This window comes from Telopea speciosissima, chromosome 6 (assembly GCF_018873765.1).
Source record: "Telopea speciosissima isolate NSW1024214 ecotype Mountain lineage chromosome 6, Tspe_v1, whole genome shotgun sequence".
Lineage (NCBI taxonomy): Eukaryota > Viridiplantae > Streptophyta > Magnoliopsida > Proteales > Proteaceae > Telopea > Telopea speciosissima.
The window spans coordinates 63419694-63439408 of record NC_057921.1 but is presented as its reverse complement, the minus strand read 5'-3'; the positions used below and the strand labels follow the sequence as shown (position 1 = coordinate 63439408).

General features: G+C 37.9%; 1 protein-coding gene across 2 annotated transcripts; it reads right to left on the bottom strand.

The window, feature by feature from the left end:
• Positions 1 to 1896: 1896 nt before the first annotated feature.
• Positions 1897 to 15006, bottom strand: LOC122664296 (probable tRNA N6-adenosine threonylcarbamoyltransferase, mitochondrial). Of its 2 annotated transcripts, none has more exons than XM_043860057.1 (13): positions 14647 to 15006; positions 14500 to 14544; positions 11861 to 11935; positions 11663 to 11759; positions 11123 to 11213; positions 9745 to 9794; positions 8605 to 8795; positions 8356 to 8441; positions 3566 to 3641; positions 3390 to 3488; positions 3171 to 3285; positions 2782 to 2870; positions 1897 to 2246 (listed from the first exon to the last, which is right to left on the bottom strand). In XM_043860057.1, the coding sequence occupies exons 1-13, from the start codon at positions 14932 to 14934 to the stop codon at positions 2118 to 2120; spliced, it is 1431 nt and encodes a 476-aa protein (XP_043715992.1). In that variant the 5' UTR covers positions 14935 to 15006; the 3' UTR covers positions 1897 to 2117. The 2 variants fall into 2 exon arrangements, with proteins under 2 accessions (XP_043715992.1, XP_043715993.1); XM_043860058.1 differs by having other exon boundaries at positions 3390 to 3473.
• Positions 15007 to 19715: the final 4709 nt, after the last annotated feature.

Here is a 19715-nt window from a genome sequence, read left to right as displayed (position 1 = left end):
TTTTAGCAATCAGATATGATATTTGGTATGAAGAAGAACTGTTGGATTTCCTTTCACTCCTTTTATTTTTGGAGGGGTTTTTTTTCAGAGATTTAAAAGTGTAGAACTAGAGACATTTTGGGATATTTTTGAACTTTTACGTGGGAAATGGGAAGGTAATCGTTAAAATATTCTTCTATTGTCCGATATACCCTTAATTTTTCTTTTTTTGTAACCTTTTTAACCCTTTTATCGATGTCTACACTGTTACTTCTTTTTCACGAGCCAGATCCCTCTGCAAAGCCCATGGCCCGACCAAAGAGATAGGAGTAGTAGTAAGTAGTAACTTTATTGAAGATTTTAGATTTCTACACCCCCAAAAAAAAAAAAAAAAAAAAAACTTTATTGAAGATAGAGATTGATAAAGTTGTTGGCTCCGAGCGGCACAGCTGATTGTACGATTGTAGTGTGAGGTGTTGAGATCTCTTTGCCCAATTTATATATAATATGTTTTTTTTTTTTTTTTTTTTTTATATCAAGAAATGGAGTGTTTGGGATATGTGACGTAACAAGACACTTCGAATTTCTTTTCTTTCTACAGCTGTGTTTGGTATGCCATTCTTAAAAGTAGATTATAGATCTAGCAGTCTAGCATCATGCATTGTGTGAAACCTGAATCTTCTATATTTTGTCGCTAGACTCATAATCTAATTCGAGAATATGCGTACCAAACACAACACTCAACCTTTTTATATGGGTCTCATAAAAAAAAAAAAGTTTGCAAAAAATGATTTTCCCTATATTGGTTAGGGTTTCTCTCGACATCGGAAAAGATTTCCATTGGTGCAGACAAGAGAAAGTGTCACAGGTTGACAAGGAGAAAAGAGAATGTAAGAGTTTACCAGACGTTGTGGAAAAAAATTTCTCTCTCTCTCTCTCTCTGTATATATATATATATATAGAGGGACTCTGATGGACACCAATATAAATGAACTTTGGTTTCAGTAACCTGGTTTTTTCAACCTTCATTTTGCCTTCAAAGCATCTCAAGTTAGGGACAAAACTGGTAAAAATCATAGATCTCACCGGAAAATAGGAAGGTCGTTTGGAGATTGCCCATGAAATCTTGGGCAAGCAATCAGAAGGAACCCTTATTTGAAATTTTCATTCCAATCTATCAAACTCTTTTAAGTAGCTCAAGCCAATAATTTTCAATAGTTTATTTCTGATTAGAATTGTTTTATTTCATCTCCATGTTTCATAAACACGTCATGATACTACAGTTCATTTGACATTGGGTTTGGTTTCCCCCTTTTCGTCGAAATCAGCCTATAGGTTTCCTTGGTCCATTAAATTTTACAGGCCTGTTCTCCATGGATGCATTTGACTCTTTTTTGCTTTGATTCTCTCCCTGGTATCTAAAAAGTTAAAACTTGTAATGCTTCAATCACTGTTGCCCTATTGATCCCTCGCATTGATTTTCTCTGATTTCATCCCAGTTGCAGGCTTCAACTACCATGATTGTTTAGTTTTTAGCGTGATTTTACATGTAGGCCTTGATTATGACTGGACATTGGTAGCTATTTATCTTGAAGCAGGGGTAAATAAAAGAAGTTAAGATGCAATTGGACACATCATTTAGTGTCAACCACGAAACATGTCACTGAGTTAATTTTGATACCTAAGCTTGGCTTGAGGTTTGCTGCATAATTTTCATTATCCATTTCAAACTTCCAATGCAGAAAATTAAATAAATGCCAAAAGATTTTCATCTGTAACTGCAATCCAATTGTTTGTTCGTGGCCATGGCATGTGAACAACTGAACAACAAAACTTCCTGCAATCTTATCTTGTTCATCCAACCCTCATTCCACCACAAGACCCTTGCACTTGCTCTTTGCTCTCTGCTCTTTGCTCTCTGCTCTTTGCTCCATACCCATCCATGTTTTCCCAAACTAACTTTTATGTGATTTTCAGACTTGAGTATCGGCTTTAAACTATTTATGCACCATGATGAGCCTGGTTCAGAATCTAAAAGTCAAGACTATTTGTGATTAGAGAAACGATTAGTACAAGAAGTAAAAAGCTCCACAGCCTCCAATCATCACTTTTGAGTGGAGTTGTGACATAGATTATGGTTATTGTTGCATAGAAGCTTGAATGATAGATGTGAGCGATGGATGCATCCGGGCTCTTCTCAACGAGCGAGCTTCACTTCTTCCTTCACTATATTCCTCCCCCAATGGCCATCTTGGCCGCAAATCGAACTGTTACACAGAAGCAAACCATCTCATAAGTTAATGATGCATAGGAAACAATTAAAGGAAATGTCACTACCCACTCTGCCCGCCTGCCCGCAAGGGTACATGGTACCATCTCCAGCATGTATTGGTCTACATCCACTCCACATAAGGCGTGTAGACCAAACACAAGGTATTTGTCCAAGATAGGAGAGCATTTTTCATTTTCTATTTTCCTTTTTCTTTCCTTTTTCTTTTTTAAATAGATGTAGTTATTTTTCTGTGAAGGTTAAATCTTTACCAGCATAGTACCAGTTCATCAGTAGATCATTTCTCCAGCTTATAAAATATATGTGCAAAAATTGAAGAGGACTAAATTTTTCCCGAACAAAAGTTAAATCCTGACTTTGTGAAGCAAAATGTCCCATAAAATGCTAAAGAAATATATTCACAAGAAGGTAACCTGTGCAAGTAAATGTAAGCTAGCACCCAAAAATTAAAAATAAAATAAAAATAAAAAAAGGGAAAAAAATAATATGGTAAAGGGTAATAGACAACAGACCACAGAATCTTCAGGTTCATCAGGAGGTGGTGGCGGATCAAATCTTCCCAAGCGAAAATGCTCAATGCCAGTCCATGCAACCATGACACCTTTACAGAACAAAATCAGGACATTAGCTTTTGAAGTAACAAGTTACAAAATATATACTTCATGAGATGAATTAATGATGATACTGTGATAACAGAGGAAATAGTACATATCAAAAACAAAACCAGAGAAAACTGTAAAAACTAATACCAAAATATTAATCCTACGTTAAGGGAAGCTTTCCAAAAATATAGAATCCCTTATTTGCTATAAAAATCCTCCCATTTGTTTTTCCCCCCTGCCATTTGATACCTAAACAATGCATTTCATATGGTGAGTAGAAACAGAAGACAATCACCTACCATTGTCTGTACAAAGGTTTGGAGGAGGGCACACAAGTTGCAGACCCTTCTTCTTTACAACCTCATCAAGGCGGGTCCTAACATACTTATTTGAAGCAACACCCCCTGACACCACCTAAACAGAGTGGGAGAAGTAACAAGACAAATGGCATACTGTCAGGAGATCTAAGTTTTGAAAATTGGATGAAAAGTGTAATGAAGAGTTGTAATCAACTTCACCAAAAATTTAACAGAAGGCTCAAGATTCAATGCCCATTCAATTGCTCGGTCACACCTTTCTTCTAGATGCAGTACTGCAACTCGCTGCACAACATAATTCTACAGGGATTGATGTGCATCAAGAATTCATAACAAACATAGAAGTTATTTAATTAAACTAAAAACCACTATTAGACCTGGAAAGAAGCAGCAATATCTGCTCGTGTGCTTCTGTCTGTGCAGCTTGCAGAAGAAATTGGTATTCCATTATTGCTGCATTCAACCTATACACACATCAATAGGCAGGAGGGCCGAATATAAGCAAGAAGAAATATAGGAGTTCAAACAACTGTTTACAGAGAAAACAAGTTCAGAGCATCCTCTTTGCCACACATAGATATGTTAACATAAGATTGTGCTTTTACTTAGATTTGTATCCGTATTTACAAAGTAATGGTGTCATTTTATATCACTTCTTTATATGTTCCATGGCTTAGTAAAGGCACTTGTTGGCATTTCTAGTTTACATTTAGGCGGATATATTCTTCATAAATACAGAATAATAGGGAATCAGGAAACTCTATTTCCATATTTTGTATGTATTTTCCTCCCTCCCTAAGTTTCAGATGTTAATTTCTTAATATGTGCAACAAATTTAAAAGATATTTGCTCACTTTTATATGGTAACTGGAGATTAATTAATTAAACTCTACTCAAAAGTCCCAAAAGGAATTAATCAAGTAGACCCCATCCCTGTAGCGACTCTATTTGAATAAACTTTTCTGCCATGCCACGGGTTAGATTTTATGAATGTGGCTCTTTCCCCAAGGAAAGACTCAATCATAAATAAAGAAGGTGATGTTGGTCGTTTTGGATCAAGCACTTCCCACTATACTAACCAATTGGTGGTAGTAAGGGCACAACTTTATTTCCTTATGCAGGGCGGGCGGTTAGTCCTAGAGTCGCGAGAAGACGCTGTCCTTTTAGGACTAAAATTGGTATCTGAGCTGAAGGTTCCCCGGCAACAGTTCCGCAAGGGAAGTATCCCAAGTACCCGATGGCCAGCCTTGAAGGATAGTCATCCAACAAGGCACCACTATTTGATGGAACAAACTACACTTTCTAGAAGCTTCGGACGAAGACGTACTTTAAGTCACTTGGCTATGATGTTTGGATGTCAGTTGAGAATGGCTACACACCTGTGGAAGGACTACTGACAAAGACTGCATAGAAGAAAGCCCATTAGCACAACAACAAAGTTCAGAATGCACTGATGAGCGGATTTGTGGATAGTGAACTTGTGAAGGTGATGGACTGCACTACCGCGAAGCAAATCTAGGACAAGCTACGTAGTGTACATGAAGGAGATGCCAAAATCAAGGAAGCAAAGCTATAGTCTCACGAAGCTCAATTCGAGTGCCTGAAGATGTTTGAAGATGAAACTATTGGTGAGGGTTAATTAGGCATTCAATAGGAGTTGGGGAAGAAATTAAAGATCTAGTGATTGTGAAGGTCTTGACTCTTGAGATCATTGCCACCCTGGTTCAAATCAAATGTGTCTGTCATTGAAAAAGCAAAGGATCTTGATACGTTGAGTATGGATGAACTGCACGGCTCCCTTTCAGCTTTCGAGATGCGTATTGACAGACCTAGAGCGACAAACAAGACGGCTGCATTCAAGGTTCAGAAGAAAAAGCAAATTGAGCCCTACGGCTGATGAAGCTGACACTGATGCTGATAGTGATGTTGGTGAAACGAACTTCATAATAAAAAATGAAGTGAGGTAAGAGCAAGTACAGAGGTCAATTACCATTCAAATGCTTTAATTGTGGAGGTGTTGGTCACTTTGCTGCCAAGTGTCCACACTAAGGCAAAGATGTTGATGATGAACCCAAACAATTCAAGAAAAAAAAGTCGTTCTTCAAGAAAGGGAAGTCAAAGAGGAAGGGAATCATTTCCAAGCACTACAATAGCACTTCAGATGATAGTTTTGAGCTCGCCCACTAGACGCCATGACAACTATGTTCTATCCAAATGCCCAATGCCCTGAATGCTGATTGATCATTACTTAATTTCAAGTTCTGATAATATGAATGTTGATTGATGATTACTTAATTTCAAGTTCTGATAAAATGATTTCTTAGTGGTTATACACTTTTACTTATTTTCTTAGTGATTCTTGATGAGTTGATGCGGCTCAATGTTGATTTTTTATGTATAGTATAATTTTCGGGAGTGTCAGAAAGGTGTCTTTAGAACTTGACACCTTTTAATTGCCCCCTTGTTTTATTCTCAAAAGTTGTTTAAGATAGGGGTATAAAAGGGTTTTCAAAATAATTTGAAAGTGACATCATTATGTCATTATCAACAGATGTCATTGTCAAGTACATTTTTCGAGTACAGCTGTGACATGACACTCTTACCCTCATTGGAAAAAATTGTATGTCATACTAAAAGGACAAAAAGGTAAAGTTACAAATTATTTGACACCTTGAGGGATGTCAAGAAAATTCCTATAAGTTATATGTTATAGAATACTAATTGATGGGATCATGGGATAGAAAAGGAGGGGGGGGGGGATAACACTTTGACGCCTTGTTGCCTAGATGCCTCTCCACCGCCTTGGGTCGCCTTGAAAACTATGATCTGACTTCAAAACTCCCTTGATTTCTCTGTTTTCCAGTTTTCCCTCCTCCAATAGGAAAACTCCATATCATCAAATCTGACCATTGGATCTGTCTCATACTTTGCAGTCACCTTCATCCAACTAAACAACACACTCAACAATGAGATATGAGCCATCAGATTTGTTTTCTGCAAGTTATTGATTATCTCCTACAATTCTGGTTTCCTTCAAATTTGCTGTTTGACTCTGGTTTCTGTTATTGTGTTCTTAATTTCTACTGCTGAATAATCTGCTATTTGAACCTTAATTGATCACTACTTGAATTCGGAATTCTGGCCATCAATTCTGCAGAGATAGAGTTAACTACCTCAATAAAGATTCTCTCATCTTTTTAAATCCAGCTGTTGGATTTGAGTCAAACTGTGCAGTAATGATTCTCAGTCCATTATTGACCTTTGACCAGAATATTAGCCTCATTTGATCCCCTTTGATTTGCTGAGATCAAATTTCTATTGATTCTGGTTTTCATGCTGGAATTTTAAACCCAATCCTTTGGTGATTTGGATCTGCATTAAAAGGAGCAATTCATTTTTTTTATTGATAATTTCCTCTTATGGATTGCTTCTGTACAGTTACCTTTACATGCAAGTGATTGAATCTGCCCTTCCATCCTAACTACTTGTTAACCGGAGCTGTAGGAATTTAAGCACAATCTCCAACATGAACCTATAAATTTAAGAGTAAATATCATCCCCCTCCCCTCTAAGTATCCATAATATCAAACCCCTCCCCCGGGTTTTGAATAATGATAATGCCCTCCCCTACTTTTGAAAGATTCTATCAACCGTATCCTAATCGTTAAAAAGCGCTATTAAGTGTTGACGTGGCATTTACAAAATTTCTAAAACCCCATAATACCCTTAAACCCCTTTGCCACTCACCCATAATTATTTTTATTTCTCAAAATATAAAACCTAGCGGGACCCACATCACCGTCCCCTCCTCTTCTTCTTTTTCTTCCTCTGCAACCCCACCGGCCTCCAGCATCCCCCGCCCCCCTTGTCTTCTTCCTCTCACGCTTATGTACTCTGTTCATTCTTCATCCCACAATGAAGATTTTAATAGTGCTCCCGGTAACTGAGACAGAGCCACAGATTTACAGGTTTCCCTTTCGGCTGCTGTGATCGTGTTTCGTTTCTTGGCATTTGGATGGAGTAGATCTCCGGTAGCAGCAGAGAATAATTAATTTTTCTCCCACTTTGTTTTGGGAAGATTTATTTATTGATTATTTATTTATTTTCCATGTCTATCACTATATTGTAGCCGATTCATACATACACTTCTATGGATTGTTTCTGATCTCAAATTCATCAGTTATTTCTCTTTATTATTATTTGGATCTAAAATGTTTGGCTTTGGCTTCACAAGATGAATACTTTTTCTTATTTTTCATACTCTGTTTGCAGATTTAGTAGAAATAGAATTAGAGTAAAACAGAGTAGTGGATCTGATTCGTATGGCCCTGTTTAATCTCTCAAAAGGTTTGAGTAATTTAGACTGCCACCCAAAGTCCCAGTGGCTTCTCAAATCAATATGATCATGTGAGGAGAACAGATTTTGATTTAGCCATATTTATGTAAAGCTTTATAAACCATACTCAGAAGTCCACCTCGTCTTTAGGATTCCAAACGCAATACATGAACGACACCATGACTGGGGAAATGGAAAACCCGTAAATCTGTGGCTGTGTCTCAGTTACCGGGAGCACTATTAAAATCTACATTGTGGGATGAAGAATGAATAGAGTACATAAGCGTGAGAGGAAGAAGACAAGGGGGGCGGGGGGGGTGCTGGAGGCCGGTGGGGTTGCGAAGGAAAAAGAAGAAGAGGAGGGGACTGTGACGTGGGTCCTGCTAGGTTTTATATTTTGAGAAATAAAAATAATTATGGGTGAGTGGTGGCAAAAGGGGTTTAAGGGTATTATGGGGCTTTAGAAAATTTGTAAATGCAACGTCAACACTTAATGGCGCTTTTTAATGATTAGGGTACGGTTGATAGAATCTTTCAAAAGTAGGAGGGCATTATCATTATTCAAAACCCGGGGGAAGGGTTTGATATTATGGATACTTAGAGGGGAGGGGGATGATATTTACTCTAATTTTAACTGTTCGTGTTTTTGTCTCTTTTCTCTTCCATTTCACCCTTGTAAGTGGTCCTTTTATTTATATCCCTATTATTTTTCACAAATAAAAATTTTCCTAATCCTGAAACATAGAAAACAAAATAAAGAAGATCAATGGGAGAAAACAAATAGTAGGCCTGGTTCCAGTTAAAAAAAATATGTCTACTTAAATTACTTACACATTTCGGGATTCAATCGCCAGCCTAACTTGAGTCTTCAAACCAGCATAAGAGAAATTGCAATCCTTATGTTGCTTCATTGGGACCTATGAGAAAATCAAATTTAAACTCAATAGATGGTGGAGCCAGGAGAGCATAGTCATACATCATGAACTCTTCTATCCTCTGTCCATGTAAATCAAGAATAAACCATTTCCTAAAAGCAACTAGGAACAAGCTATCTTGAAGTTTCAAGGGAAAAAAAATTACCTTGAATTTGACAGTGTGTGCATCACCTTCTTGAGCAAGCTCTTCCAGAGCTGGGCCACCACTTCTTCTCATATCAAGGCCAAGCCATCTTGCTGTCTTGTCATAGGCTTCACCAATTGCATCATCTATCGTTGTCCCTAGTTGTACATATTGGCCAACATCATGTGCAAGAATAAGGAGATTGTGTCCTCCTACGAACCAACATGGAAGGTGGGAAATTTGGTCAATTTTCATGATCACAAAAATACAGTTTTCTTCTTCTCCTCCTTCATATCTTTTTTAAAAATTAACCATTTTATTAGCAAGGAAATAAAGTAAAAAGGAAAGGGGGTGAAAAAAGAGGGCATACAACAACAGAAGGAGAAAATGATAAAGCTAAGAAACGAACAAGCATATGCAAAGAATATATGATCCAGTAAACCAGTTTATGTGAAAAGGGCGAGCCTTGGCGCAACGGTTAAGTTGTGCTTTGGAAAAAAAAATAACACATGGGATCTTGTGGCTCTTCCTCCAAGGAAGAAACCGATTGGTTGCAAGTGGGTTTTTGTGGTCAAACATAAGGCGGATGGCAGTGTAGACAGGTACAAAGCAAGACTTGTGGCTAAAGGATTCACACAGACATACGGTATCGATTACCAAGAGACCTTTGCCCCAGGTGCAAAGCTGAATACTGTCCGAGTCTTATTATCATGTGATGTTAATCTGAGATGGGATCTACAACAACTTGATGTGAAGAATGCTTTCCGTCTTGGAGAGCTTGATTAGGTGGTGTACATGGAAGTTCCTCCTGGTTTCTCAATTACCACTCATGTTATTACTTCGGATGTTATATACTAATTTATAACATAATGATCAAATAATTCAAATATTTCCTCAAAATAATAAGTGCAAACTAAACATAAAGCTACTGCTAATGGTTAGGAGGAAAATAAAAGTAACAGCATATCTCCAGATATTTCCTTTTCACCCAGATTCTCCTAAGTTTTCTCAACAGACTACTTCACAGCTCTATGATATTACATCTCTTGATTACAGAAATCCACACGGAGGGGACTAAAATGTTAATTGAAGTTTTCAATAATCTAAAATATAGAATACAACCACCTAAGATAGTATACCACCAGAATACAGATCATTCACCTGAAATTAGAAGGGCCAAGAATGGAAATCGCAACTCTTCCTCCATTAGCCTGACAAAAAGAATAATAAATAACTCAAGTAAGAGTCTAGTGGAAATCTGTAAATAGATGGACATTTTAGACCCCCTATGGACAAGATAATAGAACCAGGGATTCATTAATGAATACAGATTAAAGAGGGCATTACTGGAATTAAAAAAAATGAAGTTGAAATCGAAACAAGGTTCAATGTTATGGGTTTTTTGTAATATTAGAAAGAAGGGTCAGTGTTAATTATGAAGAAATGGTCTTCTTCTCCAACTAACAATTCTCAACCGTAAGCAGAAAAGCCAGTTTGATTTCGAGAGTGAGAACTCTCTCGATTCAAATCCTTATGAGGAGAGAGATTCTAAGCAGAAATTCCTCACTCACAAACCTAACAAATGCAAGCAATAATCACACCCCACGGTTAGTTATTAAGTGAAACAGGGCTGCTGAATTTAGCTCTGGAGAGAGAGAGAGAGGTCTATTTGCAGAGGTCAAACTTACACCAGGCATGATATTCGGGCATGAGGTTTTAGGGATCAGGTCGCCTATAGGTGAGCAATCCATACCTTAAATATCAGGCCAAGCTGACCAGAGATGGTAGAGTTGAAGGATTTTCTTCCCAGTTCAGCAGTTTCACCCAACAGGAATTATCAGGATAAACTAACATATCTCAACAGCAAAAATCAAGGGATTCAATGGGAGAACAGAAACAGAAAGAAGAAGGAAGAAGAATAATGGAAGTTAGGCTTACCGGAGAGGGGAGGAATCAAATCACAGAGAGAGAATTACACCACGGCAACAGTAAGTTCCAATAGTTCTTTTCCAATCCAATATATCCCTCAATGGGGTTACATGGTAGTGTATAAATAAGAATAAAAAGGCTCCTAATTAGATTCTAAAGCTGAAACTGAAAAGAACTTTCCTACGTTATCTAACTCCAACAAGACAACATTAAAATAAAAAAGCAAACTATATAAATATCCCTAAGCAAACACGCAGCTTACTGCATCAGAAATTTTTACTATTATTCAGTGTAATGCTGTCTACACTTTCAACTAACTTAATTTTCTCATATTGCAGCATGACCATGATAAAATCTCTCTCATACTCATAGTGTCCAAGCCTCTGCCAATTACTTGGGGTCATCTGCTTGAACCTTTTTGTCATTCCACTCCAATCATTAGTGAACAAGAAGTCCACTGCATCTCAAATGAATATTTATGGCGGCACGAACATAATCAAATTTAAAATATAATTTTCAAAACTATAGGTGATCCCCTTGAGTAAATCATCATGTTTCACTAGAACTGAATTTTAATAACCATGGGACTGAAGTGTAACTATGTAAATACCTGGCAACCAAAGCATGAGCTTCCATGTGATGAACACCAACAATTGGTAGATTGAATTTCCCAGCAATTTTCCGAGCTTTCTGAACACCAACTGCATTAGAATATCAGAAATAAATTTCATGAGTTTTTTTTTTTTATTAGATTAATACTACCTCAGTAGATTTGAGAGTCTTGACTGAACAAGCATTCTCGAACTAATCCTAAAATTAATTTTTAGTTAAACAATTAACCAAATAGAAACATCACTTACAGTGCTCTCAGCCAATATTTATACTATTTAGACGGTTCTACAAAAGAGGGCGGACCTCGGCGCAACGGTAAGGTTGCTCCGGGTTCGAGTCGGGAAACAGCCTGTACATGAAGTGGGGGTAAAGCTGCGTACATTATGACCTTCCCCAGACCCCGCAGTGGTGGGAGCCTCGTTCATTGGGTACGCCCTTTTTAGAGGGTTCTACTAAAGAAAGTAAAAGATATAATACAAAATTCAGTGATGAAAAACATCACAATGCAACAGGAACAAAGAAACAGTAGCCACATTACCACGTAGACAAAGGCTTAAACCTGGGCCAATAGTAACAGCAACTGCAGAAAGATCCATCTCAGCCAAATTTGCTTTTTCAAGTGCCTGTTGAACTACCTGGGAAAAAGACAAATAAATTACGGCCTGAACTACTGTAACATATGGAATGAAATACCAATAAATCCCACTTTCACATCTCAACTTTTTAACTACAATACCTGATCAATCACTTGTGAGTGTGCTTCTTCTGCCATTTTAGGAGCAACACCTCCATACCGTGCAAGTAAATCTGCCTAATGAATGAAACAATAAATTTAGCTCACTGTTGACTGTACAGATATCTTAAAGTAGCAAATTTTAGTACCAACCAAACAGAATGAGAACAGAAACAAGTTTTTTCTGTTAGAAACAGAAATAAAAGCAAGTTGCATAAAATCAGGAAACTCATTTCTCTCACAAAGCCCAACAAGTCTCAAAATCAGTAAGATTCTACTCATGATTGTCCATTTAATACCATTATTTTACTTCTTCTGCCAGGATTTAAGTGTAATCTTAACTGTCATGATTGATAAAGTTGAAATAAAATGCAGTTTATTGAATCTGCCATTGTAAATATGTTATAAGCTCCTATGTTGCCATGGCCTCGGCCTCTACCTCTCCCTCTCCTACAGGCTACAGTGTGGTGCTATTTTGAGAATAGGGAGAAAGGGAAGTTGGAGATTGGAGAAGATAGGGGATGTAGAGGGGAGCAGGTAAGTTTGGTCTACTTTGAGAGAAACCAGCCTCCAAGACAATTTTCATTAATTTGACAACAATTCTGGATATATCCTGTTATTTGACAACTGGCCATTATACATGGCTTCATAAGATGATGTAGATAAAACACAATTCGGCTTATTATAATAGAAATAAGCTTTGGGTTGGGCTATGAAAGTGTTTTCATTGTAATGGGCCTAGTATTGGGTAGAATCTAGGCTTACGAAATTAGTTAAGTGTCTTTATTTCTTTATTCTAATTGTTATGAAGTGTTTTAGTTAGGCTGGATTAGAATTCCATAAGTTCAGTCCTGTTTTAAGTCAATTTCCTTCATTATTTTAGTTTCCTAGTCAATTTATGTTACCTACTTATTTTATTAGGTAAGAATTGGTTTAGGCCTTTCCTTTTTAGTGTTAGTATGTTGTTAAGTCTTCTATAAAAGTTTTTAAGGGGGTCCAGACTTGCACACGAATTTGATTAATGAAATTTTGGCTTGAGCATTTTCTTTATCCTGTGAGATTCAGATTTGTTGTGCAATGCAGTGTTATGTCGGTAGGAAGCCAAAAGTGTCTGGTGGGATGCTGAGTCATATCTTCTTCTTCATTCTTTCGCCTCCATTAACCATTCAAGTACTGTTTTATTTTTGGAAACCCAATATTAAAACTCTTTTGTTTGGGGGTCAATATGTCTGAGATTTCAGTTCTAATCTTGGATCCATCAACTGCATGACATTCTAAACCTGCCTACGGTTTCAGTTTTCAGATCAGAAGCCAATCGAGTAGAGTCCCATAAATCTGGAATTCTTCCCATCCATTTCTGTGCCTATTTAATCCATTAACTTCCTGCTGTAATCACATATTAGTTTGCTGTCAGTTGACAACAGATCTGTTCCAGTTAATCATTATTAATAGCACTTAAGCTGGTTTAATTGAGTTACGCAGTATCTGTTCTTATCTCCCATGATCTCAGGGTTTTTTGGGTATCCTATTTCAAGAAGGATTAACCTATAACTTCAGATCTTTCCATCAGATTTGAGCCAGATTTTGGAAAACCATTCTTCTCCATATAATTGACCTTCGGCCAGCTTTTGGACCATATCTGAACCTTTGATTTGCTCCTTTTTTTTTTTTTAAATCTGATTTCTAAACCTGTAACTGCAATTCTGGTTTTCATCTGAGTTTCTGAACCTAATCCCTTAGACTTTTATAAACCCATCATAACGTCTCTTATGGAAAGAGTCAATTTAACTCCAACTAATCAACTACTTGCAGCGTCACTTGCCAACAACTCCTAAGCTCAAGCCATGTTATATGACTCATTCAAACACTTTCCAATGGCTCCTATGAAGCCCAGCTAACTCCTACACAAGTGACACATGTCTCCTAAGATAATGTTGGAATGCAACAGAATAACATCGGATGGCTGTGGACTGCATTTAATCCAGGAGGGGTATAAACATTACCCTCTGAAGACTACCCAACCTAAAATTGCATAGTATGCTAGTACAACAAACAAATGTGATAACTGTTCCAAAGATTGTAGATGTGACCATAGTTCACCATGTGCATAAATAGCAAAACTACTGAAATCGATTGCCAAAGAACTAATATTAATATTGTCACTTTTTGGGGTATCCAATGGCATTAGAGTTAGCAAGGGCCTGCTCATTATATGGATTCAAATGCTAGTGAAACGCAAATTATTACAACAGAAAGGTCAAAGCACCCGAACCCATTGGCATCAAAACCAACAAGGGCCATTTTGGTTCAACACCCCCCCCCCCCACCAGCCTTCCTCTCTTGAACAGTTAGAACTACAAAAAATTGTTCAAGGGAAAAAAGACAAGCAGTAGAGTATGCATCGATCAGAGAAAATTATGTTTAAACGAAATAGGAAAAAGAATTCGGGAGACACTGAAAAGGCATTAGCAGGTATTGATTCTCATCATGCTAGGAAAAAAATTCCCCAACATAAGACACCTATTAGGAGAAAATAGCTACGACCAATTGTATCTCCGGTCTTATCTCTTTGAGAAACAAAATCCGCCACCATTCAGAGCTCAACCCAGTAAACCAAAAAGGGAAAAAGAACAGGGATATACCTGAGAAGACACAACTTGGCTAAGAATTTCTCCATTGCCTCGAACCTGTACGATTAGAAGCTATAATTAACCCCCATGTAAACCGAAAATGAAGAATATAACTTTGAAGGGAAGTTAGGAAAAACGATAAATATTGAGAGAACTTACAACAGCAGCGGCGGTGTCATCGCAACTCGTCTCAATGCCAAGAACAACCAAATCTTCACCAGTTCCTGAAGTTCCATTCTGGGTCTTTGAGGAATTAAGACTGGAGATAGAGAAACGAGCTGCAGGAGAACCCAAGGAAGAAAACACATGAGACCGAGTGGGTTGTTGTATTCGATGTTGTGGTCTCAGGTGGGTCAAGGACGGAAGTACTGTGTGAGGAAGAGAACGTTTTCGAAACAAATTAAAGCGGGAAATTTTGGGAGAGACGTTCAGTACAAAGGCCACCATTTTCTTTCGACTTCCCGCGATGTAGCTCTCCAGAGTCTCCAGAGGCAGAGGGTGAGCCAGTGAGAGGCTGAGAGTAGGAAATTCGTTGTCCAGACTCCTGTCGACCGCTCGTGACGCTCGTCGCTCTTGTTGCAAATTACATTTTGGTGACCCGTGGAAGTACGAAAAAATGTCCTCTCCCGTTTTAGGGGTTTTTTTTTTTTGGGTTAAATATACACACCTCTAAAATGTACCCAATATTCCTCATGCACCCCTAAGGTTCTGACAATTCCACACGCACCCCTTGAAAATTCACCGATTCCCTAGGCACATCCTGCATTAGTCCGTACTATCGACGCAATCGATTGGGTATATAGAAAAAAGTATGACCCAAACCCATCAGACCCACATAGCTACATCCTGCAGAATTCAACACTGGGGCATCAACAGGCCACCGTGAACACCGCCAACGGATGTCATTAGTAGAGATACGGGATAGAGCACGCTCCCAAGCGTCCCAATGGTGATACTTCATCACTATTGAATGAAGACGATAGTGTTTAATTTTGAAGTCTCCTCTCATCGGTTTCCCAAATTGCAGCCTCTCACTTGCCAAACCTGCCATACTAATAGAGCAAGGGTAGTTCTAAACGCATGGCATAGAAAGAAAAAGAAAAATCACAAGGAAAAAGAAAAGTACCTGCAATAAGTATGGGTTACCAGCAAAATCTTCACTGTGAGGAGTATGACTCCCACTCAAGATATCCAACCCCTTCATTGTTTCCGCCAAGACGGTAGGAACAATATCACCACCTTGTTGGATTTGCTTGACAACTTCTATTAGCACAGGGGAAACCCCACGAGCACCAGAACAAAGAAGGAATTGGGCAATGACACAAAATAAAAAGGCTCTCTTCCTACACTCCATAAAACCATGGTCACCCCTACGTTGACCCATAAAAATGAGAATAATCGCCAAGACATCAAAACGGTGACCATGTATAAAATGGGGAAGAAGTCCCTTTTCTAACCAAAGAAGGACATGATGTCTTTGGAATAGTCATCCTTCAGGAGGAGACGTATCATAGCACTATGACGAGGAGAGAGAAAGCATGTATGAAATTTCTCATAAGTCGGACATACCTCAGCTGAACCAAAGCAGAACATGTGTATCTCCGGGATTTAGCAGCGAGAAGAACCTCGAAGCAAGTCCCTTAGATTGCGTTTGGTTGCATAAATTTCTAGATGTCTGCATTGATTCAGATGTAACATCCATAGATCAGAGTATCTGTGGATGAACGAATCTGACAGAATAACTGTTTGGTTACTCTGATTCTGAAACCTGAATCTATCAGAATAATTGTTTGGTTACCTTGATTCTGAAACCTGAATCTACCAAAATAACTGTTTGGTTACCCTGATTCTGAAACCTGGATCTATCCAAAATGTGATAAAATGCAATATGAAATAAAATTAATTATACTAATTATTTTATTATTTAATAATAATAAAATATAATCACAGTTAGAATATAAGTATTTAAAAATTTTAGTATTTTTAATTAATAATTTAATTATGTGTGCACACTGCCTTCCACGCAACCTTAGCCCTTTAATTAATTATATGAAATTTTAATTATATGATGCTTTGGTTGAATGATTTTTTCCAACAATAGAAGAGTTAAATAGAATTCAATCAAACATGTTGTTTCACATTTATGTGTCACTTGATTCAAGTACATAAAACAAAAAAACAGGGTCCGATAATGCCATGTGATTTTTGTCACATTCTCCTCCTTCCTCCCAGACAATGTATAATGCTCACGATTGCCTTAACTGACTATGCTATGAATAATTGAATAAAAGGATCTCGGTGGATTCGAACCACCATTCCCTTGGAACATGCTCATGTTTCAAGTGCTCTACCAATTTGAGCTAAAGACCCAACAAGTACAACAACAGACTATTTATGGGACGTAGACGTATGTATAAAAAAAAAAAGGTACAGCATATGCATTTGCTCCTGGGAAAAAAAAAACAGAGATGAGAGAGAGAAGCTCTAGAGAACCAAGGATGAGCTGGACCACTACTCTACATGCCCATTTTGTTCATCCAGTAGAGCTTCTTGGTGGCCATGAAAGTAAGAAAATCTCCATTTTCCTTCTACCAAATTAATCAATTTTGTGAGTTATTTTTGTGTAAGGGCAACACCTGAATCAGTTTTGGAGTTAATGAATTCTTAGCATTGTGGACTTTGTATAATTCTTTTTTGTGCTTGTTCATGCAGATGTACAGAACAGTGAAGAGCACTGACAAAGGAGCATGTATTTGGATCTTCCCCCACACACCCCCCCCCTTCTCTCTCTCTCACTCAAGATTTCATTGGTACTGGACTGGCTTTAGTCCACAAGAATTAATTTTTTATGGGTATCTGGCTTTAGTCCCCCATCAATATTTTTTTAAGTTAAGTGGGGGTGGGGTGGGGTTTTTGTTAATTGAAGGGCTGTCTTTTCATAATGTATTAGCATCTGATATAGCTTCTCTCCTAGTCAGAAATACCCACGAAAACTTCAGATGTAGAGATCATTAAAGATTGTCTTGGCATTCTAAATGAAGTTGTTCTATCAACAAAAAAATGGCTTTGCTGTTCTATCATTTCTCTTACTGGGTTTTACTTAAAACATAAGATATTGATGTAAAGGTCATAAGGTTTTGCCTCAAAGGAAGTAGAAAGCAAAATAAAAGGAAATAATATTCTCTAAACAAGAAGAATAGTAAAGTCCTAACCTTCATAAAAAAATCCATCCATTAGCTATACAATCAAACCATCCATGAACAACATAATTAAATTTTCATTGCAATTGCTCTCCATCAATTTTCATTGTAATCGACCATGATGATCCATTAATTCCTTATTTTAAAAATCTGAGAATGATGTCTCTGCAAAGGAGCCACTCTCTAATATTTGAAAGTGCAAAACAGTACAAGAAGGCACAACAGCAGAAAAATTGTTGACATAGCTCCATTGTAAAGAATCCATGATATTTCAGTACCAAAAATAAAAACAGATTTCGTATGACAGAATCTCAAATTGTATCAACAAGCTGACATCTTAGAATTTAATGGTGCAAGGCTCTATTCCTAACTTTCATTTTACATGGACAGCCAAGAGGTTAACTACGTATCATCATGAATTGCAAAGGATACAATATCAGGATCAATATGTTATTCAACAAGAGCAATTGGTTTCCTGCACAAGCTGTTTGAACTGTGTAATTATGACTCAGATTACCAAAAGGCAGTACTTCAATAGCTTGAATACAGCAGATCCCACTTCCACAAAATACAAATTTTAGATTTTTTTGAAATCTTACCTGATACCTGAGATCCCACTTCCGCAACCCCTAAAACCCTAGTTGTAGGACGAAACTCCAACTTTATCTTCTATTTTCCCTGCATAAATCAAGTTGATAAAATGAAAAACAAACTTTAGAAACAAATCACAAATCTGACAAAAATAGAAGAGACAGTGAGCAGAGATATAGAGAGATGAACAGAGAGCAAGAGAGAGAGACACAGACATAGAGAGATAGAGAGAGTGAGAGTGAGAGCGACAGCTTGAGAGAGAGCGAGAGAGAGGAAGGAAGTACTTGCAGATCTTCGAACCTTTGCTCTTCAGACCTTCAAAGGATAGAGCTGTCGGAAGAGTCATCTTCTGCATCACCATCAAATGATATCCTCGTTCTAACAACAGAGAGAACGAATCGCAGACTGGATCGAAGAGAGGGAGGTTGAAGATGAAGTGGAGCGTTGAGATCGACATCTTCTGGTCGATTCTTGGATCGGCATCTTCTGATCGATTCTAGGAGCAGCGGCAATATTGCAAAGGGAGGTTGAAGATGAAACAGAGCGCTAAGACGAAGAACATTGGTTTTTCACGATTTTATTTGCATATGAAGATGTTAGCCATAGGGTTTAATTTCTTGAATCCAAAGATTCAGATTTTTAGTGTAAAATACTGCATCTTAAGATTTGGTGCATCTAAGGATGTAAATCGATTTTTCCAACCAAACGGTGAAAAAATTCTAAGATTCCTGTATCTGTAGATGCAACAACTACGGATGTAAGCAACCAAACACGTTCTTACTTGACATTTAGATGCTTTCTAATTCACGGGGGTGAGATCTACGCATAGCGTCATGTAATGGAATTTTATACATTAGCATTTTATTGACTGTCAGAATTATATGGGATTGGGTGGGACGGCATCTCAACCTTTTGTTGCCACTCTCATGCATCATCTGCGATCCACTCGTGCACCCACCAACAACCGTGAGTTGAGAGTCCCCCGAGGACTATCTTGTGTAGAGTGGTGAAGGATAAGATCTCTTGATTATCCAATGAAGCAAAAATATCTATTAACAAATACACTCTCCCCGCTTTCTTTGAGAGTGCCAAGATCTTCATCAGTTACCTCTCTGCTACGTAAAAGCCTTACTCTCTCAATAATCATCTCAATCAGCAAGGTTTTAACCTTATTGCACTCAGTGAGTCAAGGGAATTGAACCCTTGACCTCTTGGGAGTTGGGACCTTTGCAACCTACTAGCAGGGGTACCAACCAGCCACGCTAGCAGTTGTCTTAATATGCTATCATTTGGTTGCTTCTTTTTTCGTGGTTTTGTTAGGTACACAAAAAGCCAACACCCTTCCAATTATGAGGCTTTGGTACGAATTTAGCTCGTCTCCAGGAAGCCCAGCATGCCTAGAGTGCATCCAGTCGTTGGGCTGTGCCGCACATATCC

What these genes read in the sequence shown, in the direction of transcription:
- LOC122664296 (XM_043860057.1), bottom strand. Translation starts at nt 14,934, where the DNA reads ATGGTGGCCTTTGTACTGAACGTCTCTCCCAAAATTTCCCGCTTTAAT. An exon ending in GCCAAGTTGTGTCTTCTCAG is followed by an intron (nt 11,936 to 14,499) that starts GTATATCCCTGT and finishes TTCATTCATTAG; the next exon opens with GCAGATTTACTTGCACGGTA. An exon ending in AAACCTTTGTACAGACAATG is followed by an intron (nt 2,871 to 3,170) that starts GTAGGTGATTGT and finishes TGTTCTGTAAAG; the next exon opens with GTGTCATGGTTGCATGGACT.